At 38.5% G+C, this 18,595-nt stretch overlaps 1 protein-coding gene across 2 annotated transcripts in view; it reads right to left on the bottom strand.

Moving 5' to 3' along the window:
• The window catches only part of ULK2 (unc-51 like autophagy activating kinase 2), a 34,678-nt gene extending 16,089 nt beyond the window's left edge, over nt 1-18,589 (bottom strand). Inside the window, exons 1-12 of one of the 2 annotated variants that reach the window (XM_003211825.4) lie at nt 18,382-18,589; nt 17,119-17,211; nt 15,932-15,973; nt 8,195-8,227; nt 7,797-7,833; nt 6,061-6,234; nt 4,882-4,955; nt 3,950-4,051; nt 3,578-3,636; nt 3,190-3,272; nt 603-653; nt 163-251 (exon numbers count right to left, since the gene is read on the bottom strand). In XM_003211825.4, the coding sequence (XP_003211873.2) occupies nt 163-251; nt 603-653; nt 3,190-3,272; nt 3,578-3,636; nt 3,950-4,051; nt 4,882-4,955; nt 6,061-6,234; nt 7,797-7,833; nt 8,195-8,227; nt 15,932-15,973; nt 17,119-17,211; nt 18,382-18,471 (927 nt within the window). In that variant the 5' untranslated portion in view covers nt 18,472-18,589. The remainder of the gene's footprint in view (nt 1-162; nt 252-602; nt 654-3,189; nt 3,273-3,577; nt 3,637-3,949; nt 4,052-4,881; nt 4,956-6,060; nt 6,235-7,796; nt 7,834-8,194; nt 8,228-15,931; nt 15,974-17,118; nt 17,212-18,381) is intronic. The other variant, XM_019622024.2, reaches the window with a different exon arrangement.
• Between the last annotated feature and the right edge of the window lie 6 nt (nt 18,590-18,595).

The following is an 18,595-nucleotide window of genomic DNA, read 5'->3' as shown; positions in this document are numbered from 1 at the left end:
ACACAAGAAGCAAGACAGAACCAAAACATTAATGATTTTTCTAGAAAAAGATAGCGGTTTACTCGAGAGCTATTCTGTGTCCAAGAATTTACAAAGCTAATTCTTGGCCAAGCATTACAGAAAATATTTTCTAGAGATTGTTTTGTAAAAGAAGGAACTTACTGGAGGAGAAGCAAAACGGCAGGAAGGTGAGCTGCCACAGGAACTGCCAGAGACTGAGCCTGCATATGTAGGCACTGGTACAGGACAGGCTAAAAGAGGAAAACCCAAACAAAAATGTGGGTTTAGCATTCTGAAAGTCTGAATTGCAAACAAACTCATTTCCTCACTACTTTTCATCCATAAACCCTCATATGAATTTATAAACACCACATATCCTTAAACACACATGGGTTTTAAGTTAAGTTGAAATGTGAAAGGAATTAGTAAGTAAGAGTTGCATGACAGCACAGCATAATACTAAAAAAGATTCAACTCTAAGACTCGCAGTAGAATGTAGAAGTCAGACTTAAGAAAGCATCTCAGGAATATGGCAGATTTTAATTCCCCTCCAGGCCCCAACATTCATTTACAGAAGTAAGTGAAAAACCAAAACTACTTACATTTTTTGACCGTTGAAATCTGATCTAGGAAAGGGTGGTTGAAAAATGCTTCTGTAGAACAAGAAACAACCACCATTGAGAATTAACGTACAAATGACACAATTTTTAGACTATAATGCGGACAGTGGTAAATGGTTGCCTTTCCAGAATCAATATTTCATAGCCAGAGGATGAAAAGCTTGCAACAGATTAAAGTTATATGTTGCTAAAGCATTTGGAAAGGAAATGAAATTAATTTAATAACTTCCACTAACAGCCAGCAAGACAAATCAGATACAATCACTAAAGGACATTTTGTAACTGAAAATAAGCTTCATGTACACAAGAGGAATTCCAACACTCATAACAAATTATGTTTGCTACGTACAATATGGCACAAATTTGGTTTTGATTTGCTCTTCAAAATGATGAACATCTTCCACATCAAAGATTGAAAGTATTTTCACTTCTGCCTTTCCCAAAAAATGATGCTTTTTTTTTGAAATTATTTAATGCTACTCCTTCAACGGGTGAAGATCACAACAGACCAGCAGCCATTCTCCTTCCAAATTCCATATGGAAGGACAGAAACCTGTGCAGCTGGCTCAGTTTAAAGCAGAGGTATACACCATTTTCTTGAACAATTTCATTAGCTAACTTGTTATTGTTCTAACAGTAGAAATGTTTGCTTTTGTAGTAAATGGATACTCTGAGAAGGATGAGTTAGCATAACCAGTTGACCAACAGTTCACGTGGAAAGTTCTAAAACATGAGACCTGTAGTGAGGGAGAATTGATGGCGAGTGGAAACTAACTGCTGAACTTCGTGAGCTTTAATGTTCTAAAAGCTGAGGAAAAACAATACTGTTCATTAGACCTAAGCAAATAACAAGGGAGAGAAAGAAAGAAAAAAAACAAGCCAACACCTCAAAAAAACAAACAAACAAACAAACAAACAACAAAAAAACACCTTTGGTCTGCACTTTCCTCCCTTCAACAACACTTTCTTTCAGAAACTGACAGGGTAGGGAGGCTAGCAGTAACACCAGAACAATGTAATGATTAACATGAGGATCAGGTGTTCTGAGCTTTTCTACAACACCTGCTGTTCTTCTTGGTATCACTAAAAGATAAGCAATTTCCAGTGCTATTTTTTACTTGAACAACAGGCAACAGGACTCAGTTATACACTCTCCCTTTCACTCGCCTTGCTAAGCACATTCCAGAGCAGCCCCTTTGAGGCCCTTCAAGCGACTCAGCCAAGGGAAACATGACTTTCTTCACTACCATTCTGCTTTCTGTTTTTCTTTCTTAGCACAAACGCATTCTCATGCTACCATAATGTTGCAGTGAATTGCCCAGGTTTGAAGAAACTGTGGAGATCAGCCTGCCGAGAGCGCAGGTGGAATCCATTACTCAAAATCCATGTTTGTGACATATTAATTCTTCTTTCCAAATTTAAAAGTTGACATCTGAATACTGTCAAGAGTCATCTGGGTCATTTTGACCAAATATTCTGAGGTTTTATAGTTTTCCTATATCTGATTTCTAACATATAGCATTCATATCATGTTACTTAAGTTACATCTACACAAAAAAACATGCCTGATTATCACAGCAGCAACATCTTAATTCCTCCAGAATCAGTGCTTTTAATTTCAAATTATTTTTCAAAGTTTGACATTTTAGAGCAGAACATATCAGCAGTTGGAAAGTTTAAAACAATGCAATCAGGAAAGGCTTGAACTTGAAGTAGACATCCCAGATACCTTTCAAATCCTCCTTTCTCCTCAGCCTATTGAATATAGCCTTTTCACAATTACACAAGGATCACAAGTGAACAAGCCACTTTGTGCATTTCAGTACTGCAATAAAACTAAGGTTGCATGCATAACTAAACAGCAATGTGAACCTCTGTGAGCAGAAATGAAACTGAGCATGTCTCAGGGTTGTAATTCACCCAAGGATCTCAGCATCCTAATAGTATAGGGAAGGAGAGAACTCTGCTTCATCTACAAAGACGCTGAAGAGATTTGAAGTTTAGGCTCTCTCTCACCATCCCACGGATTAAATGTGATGGATCATCTACCTTGTTGCTAAAACAAATCTCCATATAAAACACATTGTTTTATATCAAGTTAATTTTATTCAGCTAAATGTTTAAGATTAACATTTCCTGGGATTTGGGATAAAACTGCGATAAAAAAATTGTGCAGATTAATTTAAACAATTACCATGAAAACATAACATATAACATCTGTCTGATTTTGGATAAAACAATAAAAGCAGCAAAAATGACTGACACAAAAATTTAAGACATATCAATAAACAGAAGAGAGGGAGACCACAACTGTATTTCACTTCTCAACAACAAAATAATAATTTATATGCTTCATTTAATACTGTCAGTCATTAACTGACAATGTTTATTTGTTGTTTTTGAGGTTTTTTGTTTATTTTATTACAGTCCTCTTTTATGGCAACACGGAAGAAAAATACACTTCATTTTTCATGTAACAGTCTGTAGACAAAAGGTGAGGACAATTGCTTTGGTCACATGTATACAGCTAACATATCAAAACAAGAGGGCAAAAGGAAAAGTTACGTACCAAAGTCCATCCTGTCTTTTTGGTTTCTCTGAAGCAAACCCAACAGCAGGTCAGCCAAGTAAGTTGATGTTTCTCGAGGTATGCTGCATACAAAAGGAATTTAAACATGCATGAAATTTCACACATACATTAAATAATGTATAATGCATTAAACATTTCTGGAAGTCAGCATTCTACCATATCCCTACATTTTCACTACATAACCTTAGTGCAGGATACTCAACTCAGCAGTGCAGTGAAGGTAATACACAATGAGAGTCACTGCTATCATACTGCTTCCTTATCAAGACAGCAACACAAAATATTTGTATGCATCCCAGGCATTCTCAAAGAGGAAAAAGTGTTCAATCAACAAACATAAGTGACAGGAAAGATCATGGTGACATACCTAGGAATCAAATTCCTGTTCTTTTCATAAAACATTCTCAAATCTTGAGGACTATTGGCCTGTCAAATAAAAATGTATATTAGTTACAGTTCAGTTTAACAGAGAAAGTAGCTTCTGTACCTATGCACACATACACCAAGCACAGCACTGATTTCAGTACTAAATGTCCTTCTGCATTTGCCCTAGATTGAACACAAAATACAAGTACAAGCAATTTCTCCCTTGGTATCCCTCAAGCTATCTGGCCTTTCAAGCATCAGCATTCAAACATCCCTATTTAACTCTGTTTTCGTGCCTGGAAGGAAGAGCGCTGGGAATTTCCATGATATGTGAAGAGTAATAGAAAGAGGGAAACAGAAATAAAAGCGTTACCTGAAAAGGTGGTTTTCCAACAAGACACTGATAAATCACAGTTCCTATACTCCACAGATCTGCTTTAGCATCATAGTGTTGAGACATAATCACTTCAGGGGCCTGGAAAGTACAGGAAGATCTCAGAAGGCAAAGACAAGACAAAGCCACAACAATATGAATTACACAATACTTCTGTCAGAGTGGTATTAAGAGATCAGCTTTTTGTAAAGAGTAAAATATTTTAATTTAAAATATTTAATAGGAAATGAAAGGATTTTAGTCTGCATCATTACTTGAAAGGTAATTACACTATCTAAAATGAAAGTTATGTATCAGAAACATAAAACTAGAAACGCTGATGTTCTAAAGAAAGAAGCTAATGATCTGCATGTATGGGAACACAAAGCAAGCAGTATTTACTTGGTTGATGCAGTCCTTCTTGTAGATAAATAAGCAAGGATTTCACAAGGAATACCATCATCACCATTTCACACATAAAAACAAGACAAGGGAAAACAAAGTGATTTTCCCGTGACCACACAACATAGGAGTGGCAGTGCAAAGACAGACATCTTAGTGCTGAAATAAATACCACCACTTAGCAAAAAATAATGGCAAGTAACTCCAAATTGTTTTATAAGAAAGGAAAAAGGGGGTGGGGGAAGCATAGAGAACACATTAGGAAAAAAGGAAACAGCACTAAAAACACTCAGTGTCTCTCTCATTTCTTTTTATTTTACAGTGTCTCTCTCATTTCTTTTTATTTTAGCAATCATGATCTCTAAACCAGAGGAAAAAAAGGGAACTAGTAAAAGTATGGAAAGGAAAGCTACAATACTGTCCTTAATGATTCCAAGTAACCTCAGGCATTTGCCAATCTGCCAGCAGTCAACTATTTTGTTCTGGCAGTCGAATGTTTAAGCTTCAAATTGAGAAATGCAGTCACTCACCATATACATTGGGGAACCACACAGAGTTGCAGCCATCATGTTGCTATGCAGATAACGAGCAAAACCAAAGTCAGCTGTGGAAAGAAACACATTTGTCAACAAAAAAAAAGACAATTTTCAAGTTTTTGTAATCTAGAGATCATCTTTTATTGAAATCTGCTACAATCATCAGTGAGAGAGCTAAAAACAGGTACAATCCATCTTCGTGGAACAGCAAATCTATGTTAAACACTGGAGGAATAATGTACTATCTCCCAAATAGCAAGAGAAGAAAGCAGCAGTGGCATCATTTGTACAAATTGCTGCTCAGCCATCTCCCCAGCTGCAGAACATGCTGTCTGGCATCAGTAAGAAAGGATTAAAGTCAGTTTCTAAAGATAAATGGTTCATTAAGAGTGATGAGCATACTGCCTGCTTCAGTGACATCACAGCAGGAAGAAGTTCTAGAAATTAAGCTTCAGATGCCAGAATTTTCCACATAGTGAACAGTATATTAAGTAAGAGCAGTAAAATAAATTTTGTTTCTTCTGTGGTGTTCAGAAGATGAACTGAGTTGGAACAGACCTCAGACTTTGGTTAAAAAAAAAAAGCACAAGAAGAAACATGCCAAAACCAAAGTCTTTTTATATGGACACATAACAGAGAGAGCAATGAGAGACTGAAACTCCCAAGTTCCTCATAAATTGCAGCTTGGCAGCATTTTTAAAACTAACAGCTCTCCTCAGTTACAATGCTGAACCTCCTTCTGTCACAAAATAGGTTATAACCTACATGTCTAAAACTTTTCAAAAACTCTTGGGAAGGTCTACAACAAGAAAGTCCAGGTAGAACTGTGCTTGGAGTCCTGCAAGCAGTTTTGAAATGAGCTAAAGGCTACTCAGCATTTCAAAGTTTACAAATGTGCCTAGTTAACACAGTTAGTACTAGAAACATCAGCTTGTCAGCGACAGCCTTTTTCTGCTGATCCAAAAGGACTTTATGACTCAAGATTTTTTACACTGGAAATCCACGTCACAGCATTAAGCTGATCATTCTGGGCTCACTGTCCTGATTTACATCAATTTAACACATAACACAGCCAATACAGCCTCTATGTTTTAACTACAAAGAGGCTCTCTGAGTAAGGAAACAACCAAATAGTGATGATTTACCTTCAATACCAGAGTAAAGTGTGCTTACCTATTTTGATGCGTATGCCACTGACACTTGACTTCCTACGGCTGGCATAAGACAATAAAATATTCTGTGGTTTAAGATCCCTGTGAATGATTCCTTTACTGTGCAGGATACGCATAGCAGCTGCAATCTGCTGGAGGAACACTCGGATGGTGTCTTCACTAAGAGTTCCTTTAGCTGAAAATAACACACACAATAGCAAATGACAAAATAAGTATTTGGTCAATAAAAAAACCCAAAACAAACTTCATAGTGATCAATTGTGAAAACAATTGAGACGATCAAATTATAGTGAATTTTATTAAAATAATCCAATTTCCAATGTTTTTCTACAAAGACCTGTGTTCTAAATAACACATCCATCTCCATAGTTTAACATTAGTTACTGTAGTCTGGATTACCTGCTTTTACAGTAGTTTATTCAACCCAGTAGCATAATAGTTCTACAGTATCTTAACCACTATTAAATCCTAAACTCTCTAAAAGGCAAAGAACCACAGAAGTCAGGAACATTAAAGAACTCTTACACAGTTTGCAACATTAAGCTTATCTGAAATCACATCACAGCCTGAAGCTGAAATCCCAGTTTTTCCTTCAACACTTTGTTATGGGGATGCAGAAAACCACTACACTCATAAATTTAATCCATGACAAAATTTGTTTTGAGGGGAAAAGCTAGGATGCATTTTTCAAAGTCTCTTCAGAAGGTTTTAGCTCAAGCTGCAATATGAGAAAGCACTGGATGAAGAAGCTGGATGAGTCTTTCCAAGGATTTTAATGGGAAGTGAATTAAGCTTTTAATATACACAGTTACCATAACAATAGCTGTTCACAAAAAGATTCCTTCAACATACTGCAGATATGAGGCATGCAGAAGAATATTTTTGTCAGAAAAAATCTGGAGATTAACATAGCTGCTTAAAATTTTCTTTGTAATAAGGATTAGTTTGAAGGGTGAGAAAGAAAGCAGGTGGAATCAAACACAGGGACCAGTTTCCAAAACGTGATTCCAGAAACAGAGACTCGTCACATTTTTTCAGCGTGTTACCTATATAGATCTCTCTCATTTACAAATAGGGGAATGTCACATTCAGTTGTTTCATAAATAGAGGCAAGAAGCGTTTTTTGTTTGTGCATTATATTACTCACTTTCATTGCAAGTTTAATGGTGTTTATTTTAAATTATGAGTGACAAAAGCAACACAGCAACCCCAGTTTGCAATTCTGGTTTAACACGTATGATGGAGTTTTGCTATTCTGAAGCACTTGTCTTCCTACCTCCATAAGAGCTAAGACCAAGCAGGCATCACAAAATGCATTCAAGTACCTTGAAGATCAACCAGAAAGTTGTAATGTACAGGAGCTGTACTTCCTTTCCAATTATGTTTCTGAGGAGAGAGGAAAAGCAGGAAGGACAGCCCCAAAATTTCTAGAAATCCACACTCTATCTGAAAAAAAACCTCTGAATGCAACATTCCCAGCATTGGTTCAAAACCAGTCCTACAAGCAGCTAATATGGAACTGATTAGTGCATTCAGTTAATCTAATGAAGAGGGTACTCTAAAAAAAAAAATCACAGTAGGGAAAACAAGCATTGTAGAATTACAGACATTTCATAAGCTGAAAAATATTTAAATCACAAGCAAAGAACCCAGAGAAATATCAGTGGATCACACAAATACAGAGTGTAAACATGTAATGAAGGAGCTTCCTAATAAGGTAACACAGTAAACAATTACCTTGTAAGTAATCTGCCAGATCCCCACCATTGCAGTACTGTAAAAAAGAAAGGTTTTTACTCAAAACACAAGCTCTGAAATCCTCTGTGTTAATTTCTACTTTGTAATCTTTTCTCTGCAGGTAGAAGACCCTTTCCAGCTGTTTAATTTTGTTTTCTCAACTATTTGTAATTACCAGTTTGAGGTGTAATGCTTCATCAATGCTTATCGTATCATAGAACACAAAAGAATAATTTATGGTACAAACACTGCTGATAAACTTAGCACTGCACAGAAAATTAATAAGCTTGTTTTCAGAATTACCTGTTATTTTGCAGCTGTGCAAAGAAAGATTTTTTTTTTCCCCCAAAAAAGTATTTAAAAATTAACCAGAAAGAATCATATATACAAACACATACCTCCATCACCAGAAAGACAGAACTGGGCATTTCCTAAAAGAGAAGAAATGCCATTTAAGAATATGATGAGACAGAGGCTTTAATACCTGCATTAACCAAGTATAAGAGCATCATAAAGTAAAATAATCTTTCACATTTCCCTCAGATTTCATCTGCTTCGTGCTTTCTCTACCAAGGCATCTTCTATATGAAAAGCCCCAACAAGTGAGTATAACTTTACTGTCATACATCACTGAAACGAATCCATAACGGGGCAGTAATTTCTGAATGCTCTCTGGTACGTTTGTGACGAGGTGTGAGCAAGACAAACTGGCTACAAAAACCACTTTTCTACAGGAGGACTTTCAAGGTTATGTTCCTCCCTTCTGGGTAAAACAAGCTCTGCCATCTGAAAAGCTGAAGGTCATGCAGAAATCACAGCACAGTAGTGCCTGGCGTAGAGTGATTCCCAATTGCTATTCTGTAGGATGCTTCTATCAGGATTCATGCATACTCTGTAAAATATCTCCCTCGATGAGCCACAGGCAGAAGCATGCCCATGTCACAGATCTAAACGCTTTATGGAAAGCTGTGATTTGATATAGCAGTCCTACTGAGATTTTCCAAAGCACTGACCTTCTTTGACCCATCTGCAACCTGAATTCCCTCTCATAATTGAGTAAGAGTTACTAAAAGACAAAAGAGCTAACATCTACTGTAAATTATCTACACACTCCTCAGAATGCAGTAAGAACCTCAGCATTGAGGTCTGACTGTAATTAGAATATTCCTTTTCTTAAACAAGCATTATTTTGTGTGAAGAGCTTTTGTCAATAATAAACATGGTTTCTAGTTTCTCATGTGATTTTGTTGTGCCTACAAAGCTGGAGACATTCAGAGATCTTAGATAAAGTAAAAACATTTCTCCCCTCTTCGGAGCTAACGAGTTTAAGCAGTTTGAGACGGATCAGATATTTTAAGGTTAATTTGAGATTATAGGAGACTGCCTCATTTCTGGAAGCATTTAGTTCAGCCATTCTCATCTGCGTTGGAGAAAACCTCTGGAGGATTTTCTCAGCTCAGAACATTCAAGCACTTCACAGATTTGTTTACATTTTGAAATTAGCTTCAAAGAAAGCAAGTTTCTAGGAATGCTAGGCAAATCTGGTGGGAATGAAGGGTGAATTCCAACCAATATAGAATACTAAAGCAGCAGTAGATCACATTTCATGAAGTCCTAATTGTTCAATGTTTCTCTAACAGCTGTGGCCAACATGAACTGTAATTTGAAATCCTTTAAAAGCCTCAAAATCTAAGTGCATTTTATCAGGAAGGTAATATTTTAATGGGAGAAAAAAAAAACAACCAACACCCACCACAAAAAACCCTACCCACCCTGTAAATTACTGAAAATACATTCATCCTATGCAACAATTTCCTCCAAGACAGAAGTCCACAGTCTTTCAGGAACTCCAAGGATTCCAAAAAGCAATCCACATCTGGAATCACAGCTTCCAAGTTCAATGGAATGGAATTTCCAATTCCAAATGACTTTCATCAGTTTGTCCAGCAAAGGCTGGTCTTGAGTTGAAGAAAAAAGGAAGAAGCCAGGACACCTGCATGCACTGCCATCTCCAACACACTGCTACTGCTCTAAGCTTGACACATAGACATCATGACAAGAAATTCACCGTTTGCAGAATGCTCTAAAATCTTTGAAACAGAGCTGATACCAAGAAAACAGAAGGCTATCACCACTCATTAACCTCCCTCCTAACTGATGACAGCTGATCATCTGAGATCCTAATTCACCAAACCGAAAATTCCGGCAAGCTGAGGACCACTTCACTTAAAGGGCAACTGTGATGTGTAAAAGAATAACACGGCTAAGAAGCATGGAAATTGTCTGCTCTCCAGTGACAAGAAGAAAGCTCAGCTATTGGATTTCCACCCAAACATAGCAATCCCATGAATCAGAAATAGATGTTCCACGGCGTCAGTGCTCCAGCTACACAACGCACTGCACAAAACCAACAGCTTAAAGCAGTATGTAATGCTCAGCTCATGACAGACATTTATTCATCTCAGAACTAAGAGAATGTGTTTTCTGGACTCTCTTGGAAACAAAGTCCTTTCAGACAAAGCTGCTCCCTTAAGAAACAAGCTGATGAGCTGTCACAGCAGCCCTCACCTCCCCTTTCTCTCTTACCCACATATACTTTTCAGTATCCCACCAATGAAGCTTTAGTTCAAAATGGCTGAAGTTGTTTATCCCTTCACAGTTGCTCCCATTTCAGATTACTGCTGTTGGCCAGCCTGACTGGGAATGTGGTCTCCATTCTCACAGGGCAATTCTGCAGATGCATTTTTCTCCTCTGAATTACTTTGCTGAAAAACAAAGCTCACACTATCATCGTTCTCCAGAAGAACAATTTCTGTTGACTTGCTTAGCAAGTCAAAGTGCTCAAAAAGGAAAAGATTAGCAAACCACCACATTTCAGATGTAACATTCAGGAATAGAGCTGACCTAGCAAGCTATTTTAAACTGTTTCTTGAAACAGATAGCAAAGCTTTCAAAAATTTACATTTACATACAGATCATAGAATTACTGCAGCTGGAGCTGTTCTGGCCAATACTTCTACCTAGAAAAATAATCAAGCAAAACAAATGTATGTTGTGTTGAAACAACTATGGAACATTTTTTTCCTCAGCACATCTTGCTTTATTTATTTAAATTTTTCATGACAAAAAAACTACTTTTGCTCCCTCTTACTCTGAATCCAGGTTTTATTTCAACTTGCAGGTAAAAGACAGTGAAGCTTAATAGGAAACAACAGGTAAGCCTAGTAGAAAAAGATGAAGAGGCAACACATTTGCCAAAAGTTGCTGTGTTTTAATCCCACACTTCCCACAGTTCTCTCAGGGGATGTGAAGTTCCAACCCAAATCACAGGTTCAGTGCAGTAGTTCCACTTAAAAGACATTAATTGAAAGAGAAGTCAAAACATTCATGGTTACTTGTGACAGCTGCTGCTAGAACTCCAGCACACCGGCAGAAACATACCCTCAATTTATTTTGGGTTAGGAAGCCCTCCTTTAGAAAAAGATGAAAGTCTGCAATGAGCGTTCAGTGAGCTGCAGAAGGAGGAGCTGTGCTAAGGACAGTTACTATGGTTTCGCTCCAAGTTTGTGGATGCCTTTTAATTGCAGTTTATGATCCCAGTCTCAAGGGAGTGAGAGCTCACATGACAGCTTGTGCACTGCTGTTACCTGATTTCCTGACATTAACTTGTGCTTTGCTTTATTTATTTATTGGTCAGGGACACACTCCTCATTTTTTGGAGCATTAGATACAACTGGCAAAAGTTCTAATGATTTAGTGAAAATGGACTGGTCCAGATCCTTCAGACTATTTCAGTGTGTTACAGACACTCTTATTTTGCTCTGCAAGTGCACTGCAGCAGCAGCTTCTAACATGCTCTCCTACAAATGCAAGGACTGAACATTTTGCTGGTTCTGACTAAATGTGTAATCTCAGACTAAACGACGTGCACCTATAGGATTCACAGAGTTTACTGTTCACATAAAAGAGCAAAGAGCCACAGGAAATGCACCACAATAGCAGTGTCACTCATTTCCTGAAAGTGAAATGCTGTACCTTACTAACAGGCAAGGGAGATGGTGCAAATAAACTGTGTTTGGTCAAAGCAAATGCTAATTGGCTATCCCTAACCTTCAGCACCTGTGCTGCTGTTGTTCCTGGCCATCCAATGATCTTACTGTCAGCCTTTCACTTTGCACCAGTTGCTAAGTGAAAGGTATGGAAAAGTATTTCAAAACCTTTACATTTTCTAAAGGGCATATTTGCTCTTTAAGCCTGAAAACATTTGTCACCTGGCAGGGAAGAATAAACCCAGATAACATTTTGTATTATTATTTTTTTTTCATATGCAGTTAAGGATGGATACTGATAAATAAAAAAAGCTGAAGAAAAAAAATAAAATTGAGGCATAAGTAATGATAGTTCAGAACCAGTTCTGCTGACAGGCAATATGAGTTGTGGCACACCAAGATCAAGAAGATGCTCCAGAATATTTGAAGCAACTGCCTCAGGAACCACGCAATACCACCAGACCAGCTGGAGTCTTTGAGCAAACAGGAGTCCTTAATGACACCGATAAAGAGCAGATGGAGATAGGCACCATTCCATCCACCAGCATCCCCAGAAAGAAATCATGAGCACTTGTATATAGGGAAAGGCTGAGCTATAGGTACCAAAGCATTGCTGGCTTGGCTCCCACTTGCTTTCACTGCCTTCAGAGACAGAAGCAGCTGCAGCTATTTTGTCTGCTCTGCGCCAGCAAACTAAGACAAGAAACAATCTCTGTTCAGACACTGTTTCCAATAACAAACTAGAAATTAGCTCTTGCTAAACTACTGTTCAAATAGCAAACTTCAGACTCTATACCGTGAAGATTAATTCATTCTTCTAAAACACTATCCCTGAGATACATCACAGGCTTTCACTCTGACGGCTGACATTCTAAAGAGGTTCTGAATTAAATTATTTGCTAAAACAGGCACTGTCTGGCACCATGTGAGATTAGCTCTACTCAGCATGCACTTGGGATCATGAACTGCAAAAAAAGCCCATAAATTCATGGCCTAAATATAGCACATTCCAAATAACTTAGTGACACCTTCCTGCTGCTGTATAATACTTTATCCATGGATCTCAATGCATTTCATGCCGGTGAGTTAAAGGTTATTTTAGACTCTTTTTGTTTTTGAGAAACAGGGCTCCATTTCCCCAATTAATACGATCCAACGTTCTTTGTTCTTCTTTTGCAGGATGAATGATATTTCATAGGAGAAAGAGCTCCAGTTTAATGCCATTTTTGTACCACTTCAGCAATTCTGGAGGTTTTTTTCTTCAAAGAAAGAATACCAACTCTTGCCCAAAAAGGTAAGTAAAAAATGTCTCAAGAGCTTCTGTCTTGCAATCCATTTATTGCACGAGCATTACGCTTCACAAAATAAGTAATTCCACCTTTAGAGTGAGCTGCATGTGTTTATTTTTCAAAGATCAACTACAGCAACATGTTTGCCTCTCAGAAATGGAAAGTTCATACTTAAGTATCTGCACAAACACTCTCAGCCTTAGAACCACGCATCTCCAGACTGCCTCGTGCAGATCCCCAGATTTCTGCCATGGCACAAACTGCAATATGCTCTGCTTACATAAAATGCTTAACTGCAGGTCAAACCTATCAGCACTGCATGTACCCACCTTAGGGAAATCAAGGACAATTATTTTGCTGGCACCAGAACAAAAGATTTTAATGCTGACCAATACATATACAACACTAATGGTGTACTAATTCATCTGGGGGTGACTCCAGATGAATGGTTATTTCCAGTAATGGAAATGGCTCCATACATACTAAGGAGTGGTGTTCATACCTAGGCTGAAGCAACAGCAGTATAAATGTTCACCTAGTGTTGTCTGAAAGACTGTAACAGTTGCCTGAATACCTCAAGTCTTACCTTATTGTATTATGTCCACGTACACAATACTATGACAAACAAAAAGAGCAGTGCATGCTAGGACATGAAATGCTAAGGAAAATTTGTAGGTGTAACAAACTACCAGCCATGTGAATGCCTTGCACAGTGCCTGTTCTTGCTGGGTTATAAGTTACTGTAATCATATAAGTTAATGATGTATAATATTTCACAAACCAAGCCGCCTGCAGAAAGACTTATTTGTGCAAGTGTCACACTCTCTTGACCATGTTTTGCAAAGTAATTTCTTCTACAGAAGTAGCATCATACTGCTGTATGTTTGCCATGAACCTATTCAAAATATATCCAAGATATGAGAGTTCTTCCTTTCATTTTGCTGTAACTGTTGTTTTTATTGAACTGCAATGGTCAGTGACAAGCAGGAACATCCCCTTCTCAAAAGGAGAATTCAGGGCCCAACACTCACAAGGGAATGTCACTCTGAGGGCATCATTTCCTGTGGCAGAGCAGTAAAGTATGAAAGTTGTTTCTAAAACACTTTTAGGTAAATAAATAAAAGCATAGATCTGTCTTCTCTTCCCTTGTGGGTGTCCTGTATGGAAATCAAAAGCAGCAAGAGCTTCTGCAGAGCTAGAAGATGAACAATGTTAAATGATCAAAACGCAATGTATCTAACCAACTACCTTCAGGTTGAGCTGCAAAGCTTAATAAGCATTCTTCACATATAAACAGCCATAAATGATAAATCCAAAATTCAGCTGCTTACTCACACACCAACAACTCTCAGTCAACAATTCCAGTTTCTTTGAAGATGTTCAGATGTCTAAATTTAGGGTGCTGAGAAACTGTTTCCATTTAGCATTACTCAGGAAGGCTGGGTCTCTTCAAGAGAATGCACTTTCCCCCTCAGCTGTATCATTCAGAAGGCAGAATTCTGAAGTCAAGGCTCAGAAAAAAGTCTAAATGGGAAGTTCTGAAGCATAGTCTGTCACCACATGAACCCACTACTTTGAATCATAGGTCAGAAGAAGTTAATTCATGTCCTACAGCACTATACACAGTAAAACCCGACAACGCCAAGCACACATGAACACAGTTTTCTGCAGCTACACAAGACACATATCTACATATAAGCTGAAAATCTTTTAGGATGCAAATACGTAAGGACAGAAAATGGTGAACATGGAAGTGTCTATTTTGCATTGCTTTAACTATGCAGTGCCCCAAGGGTGGTTCTTAATAATTTTATTCATAAATGTATTTCTGTATTTAAGATGAGAATCAAGCCCAGGAGATAAACGTTGAGTTCAAATAGAACAAAGGGCTGCATACCTCACATAATCTTGTATTTAACTTTATCAGCAAGCCTTACAATATGAGAAATGTACTTCCTGCTAAATAGAATACACTGCCCTGTATAGGCTAGAAAAATAACTCCACCTAGTCAGACAGAACCTGAGAATAAAAAGACAGTGCAAAGTCATCTCATTCTTATTTCACCTATTTGAAAGGATTCAAATATTTGCTTGACTTTTATACTTCATGCCATCCATTTGAACACAATTTAAGTAACAGCAATATATACATGCATAGTAACGATCCCCTGCTTCCTTCAGCTTTCCCTCACCATGACAGAGGGCTATAAAATACATTTCTTTGTCTTTGAGACATCTCCACAGCAGTAGAGATGGTTTTCTACAACAGTATCTTAAGTTATGTTGACTTCTAAATGTCACTTGCCTCATCCTTTCAGATCAGCTTCTACTAGTACACTTCCCTTCGGGTGTATTCAGTCACCAGCCACGAACACCTCCTTCCCAGTTAAATTATAGAACCAAGGAAACAATGCTAATTCAGGAGAACAGCTATGGCCACTGAACCAGCTCCCTGCCCAGGCAGCTGATGCTTTTTCACTGCAGACAGGACCAGACTACACAAACAGCCCTCTGCAAGAGATAAGCAGGCTCCCACTTTCCCCTGCTGCCTGGAAGTAAACCAGATTTCTCACAGCTATCCCAATGGATAAGCAGAGTCAATATAAAACAAGCATGTAATGTGCCGAATATGACAGAGCCCTCCCTGCCACTGCTAGGGAACTGCAATTCCTTTTCTAAATATCAAAGTGACAACAGTAAGAAAATACATGACCACTTAAAAATATTAAGCATGTATTTAATAAGATATTTGCATAAATAAAATTAATGAAGAAAAAAGCATCAAGACACATTTTACCTGGACATCATAGAGAGCTACAATGTTCTCGTGCTGAAGTTCCTGTAGAAGAAAGTATTTGTATTATGGAAATAGCCTGTTCTTATTTTAAATGTAATATGCCAGGTAATGCTCAAAGAGATTTACATCTGATGATGGAAATCTTTGGACTGTATTCACAGCAACTGGAAGTCACACAATATATTCACAGGTCAAATACCATTTGTTTCCAGAATTCATTTTCTCTGTGTTGTTATAGAAAGTAATACAGCACTAAATCCTTCAATGACTGCTGAATTTATAGTTAACACATTTCTTCCTCATGGTGGTAACCAACTATGCTATTTTCAGGCCAACTTCTTATTTTACAATAAAATGAAATTCAAGACAAATAACACCAAATACAACTTGCATGGCAACTCGTGTGATTATTTGAAACTACTTAAAACAAAAGTATCTCTCCTTGCTAAGCACTTGTAGCATATGAATATATCCAACACTACTATTTCTAGCACAGAACATATGAACTGCAATATACATACTAACATCTAGAATAGAATGCACCTCAAGAGGCTTATAAACAGCACAAACATTGAAATCAGCACTAATTATTGCTGCAAAGCTATGTAAGATGAGATGTAGTGAAGTTCAGAGAATGGAAAATGACAGAATACCTAAGGACATGTTTCCATAAAACAGAATTTTAGAACTAAATGATTTTCTGTTTTATTAGTGCCACACTAAACTTCTAAGTCAGTTAACTCAGAATGGGAAGGCTGCCCCAGGAATCACATTCAGTACACCACTTCCAGTTCTCAAGGCATCTTTGACTGAAAATAAAAGAATGATGGAAGACCTCTGCTGTAACTTTTGTTACAGGGACTGCTTGGGAAAGATGTGACACTACCCATCCTGAAGGACAAACCTTTCTGCATGTGCAGTAAGTGGAGCACAGACGCTGATTCTACAGGAATCTTCCACTTGTAATAAAAACATGCCCTCAACCATGTGCCACGAGACCATTTCCAGAACTAAAGAACTTTTTTTCTTGGCCCTTTTAATTCTGGATTTTGTCTGAAGCAAATAAAAGATGCAAAAGGTAAAGCAACAATTACAGTGATACCACTCGTGACCCAAAATTAACTGCATCAAAAATCTCTTTTCCTTTTCAAGCAAAGCGGCTTTAAAAATCACTGCAATTAACATACCTTTAAGATTTTAATTTCTTTTCCAAGTAAGATTTGTGATTTTGACAAGTTCTTTTTGTTAATGCTCTTTATGGCTACTTCCCAATCAGTTTTCTGCAAGCAAACAAATAGAAAAGTATTATCAGCTTTCATTTTTGACTTTACCACTAACAAGAAGCTAGCAAAGCACTAAAGAAACAGCAAGATCATCCCTACCCTACCCACCACTGATTACTCCATCACATGACACCATCAAGAACTATTTCATTCCACAGTAGTTCAGGCAGCTATTAAGATCCAGCAGCTGCCAGACTGCATTTCCATGAGTTCAAAAGCATTAAAAAAAAAAGATTACAACATAAATAATCACATCCCATTTGTCCTTCAGTCCCCTCCCAATGACGAAGTTTCTTCTATTCTTTAAGGACTTCCCAGCTTCATCCTTCTTGATCTCCACAGCTGAAAACTACACAAGCTCTTTGTTTTTGAGTACGAATACTGCTTGTTTACTGCCTATTAATAGAATCACAGAATCATTAAGGTTGGAAAAGACCTCTAAGATCTACTCCAACTGTCAGGGCACCAAAATTGTGCCCTGAACCATGCTGCTATGTACCACATCTACACATTTCATGACCACCCCCAGGGACAGCAAGTCCTCCACCTCTCTGGGCAGCACATTCCAATGCCTGACCGCTCTTTCTAAGAAGAAATGTTTCCTACTATCCAACCTGAAGTTATTTGTAATGCTTATTTATGTGTAAGGTATAACCATCGCTGTTAAGCTTCGAAGTTTCTCATGTTTTCTGCTTGTGCTGTGTCCAGAGGAACTGCAAGCACACTCCCAATGCTCCAAAAGGCTCCAAGTGGAGGTTTGCTTTGTGGAAGCACAGTGTTTGAGGCACCAAGCCCAGTGTAAACTCACACAGCACCAAGAAACCACCACCTATCTATGAATATCCAGCAGGAAACCGGACCCCTCTGAATTCCAGGGATCCTCAGCCCAACCCAAAGGAGACAATTTCCCATCAGATCCCTTCCTTATATAAACACGACCTCCTGACAAACAAAGGGCTCAGCCCCCCCGCAGCTGCACCTCTCTGCTCGTCCGAGGAGCGGCCCAACACTGAGCACACAGCCAGGCTGCCGTATCTCCTTATGAATAGAAATAACCGTGCTCAAAGAGCAGCTCGCCGCAGGCCCGGCCCCACCGCATCCCCCAGCAGCACACCGAGGCCCGGGGCTGCTCCCACAGGGTTGTGTAACCGCCCCATCGCCGTTTACCTTACGGTGGCGACCTTTGAAGACCACAGCGAAGGCTCCGTGTCCTATCAGGTCCTTCTTGCTGTACTCAAAATCCCCCACCACCTCCATCCTCCCTCGGGGGTGGGCATGAAGCCCCGGGATGGGAAGGGAAAACAAAAGGGATCGTTTTTTTCCTCCGGTAGAGGCACTACGGCCGCCTCCTCAGGGCAGCGGGCGAAGCGGTGGGAGCCCG

This window comes from Meleagris gallopavo, chromosome 21 (assembly GCF_000146605.3).
Source record: "Meleagris gallopavo isolate NT-WF06-2002-E0010 breed Aviagen turkey brand Nicholas breeding stock chromosome 21, Turkey_5.1, whole genome shotgun sequence".
Lineage (NCBI taxonomy): Eukaryota > Metazoa > Chordata > Aves > Galliformes > Phasianidae > Meleagris > Meleagris gallopavo.
The sequence above is the reverse complement of the archived record's forward strand: the minus strand, read 5'-3'. Positions and strand labels throughout refer to the sequence as shown.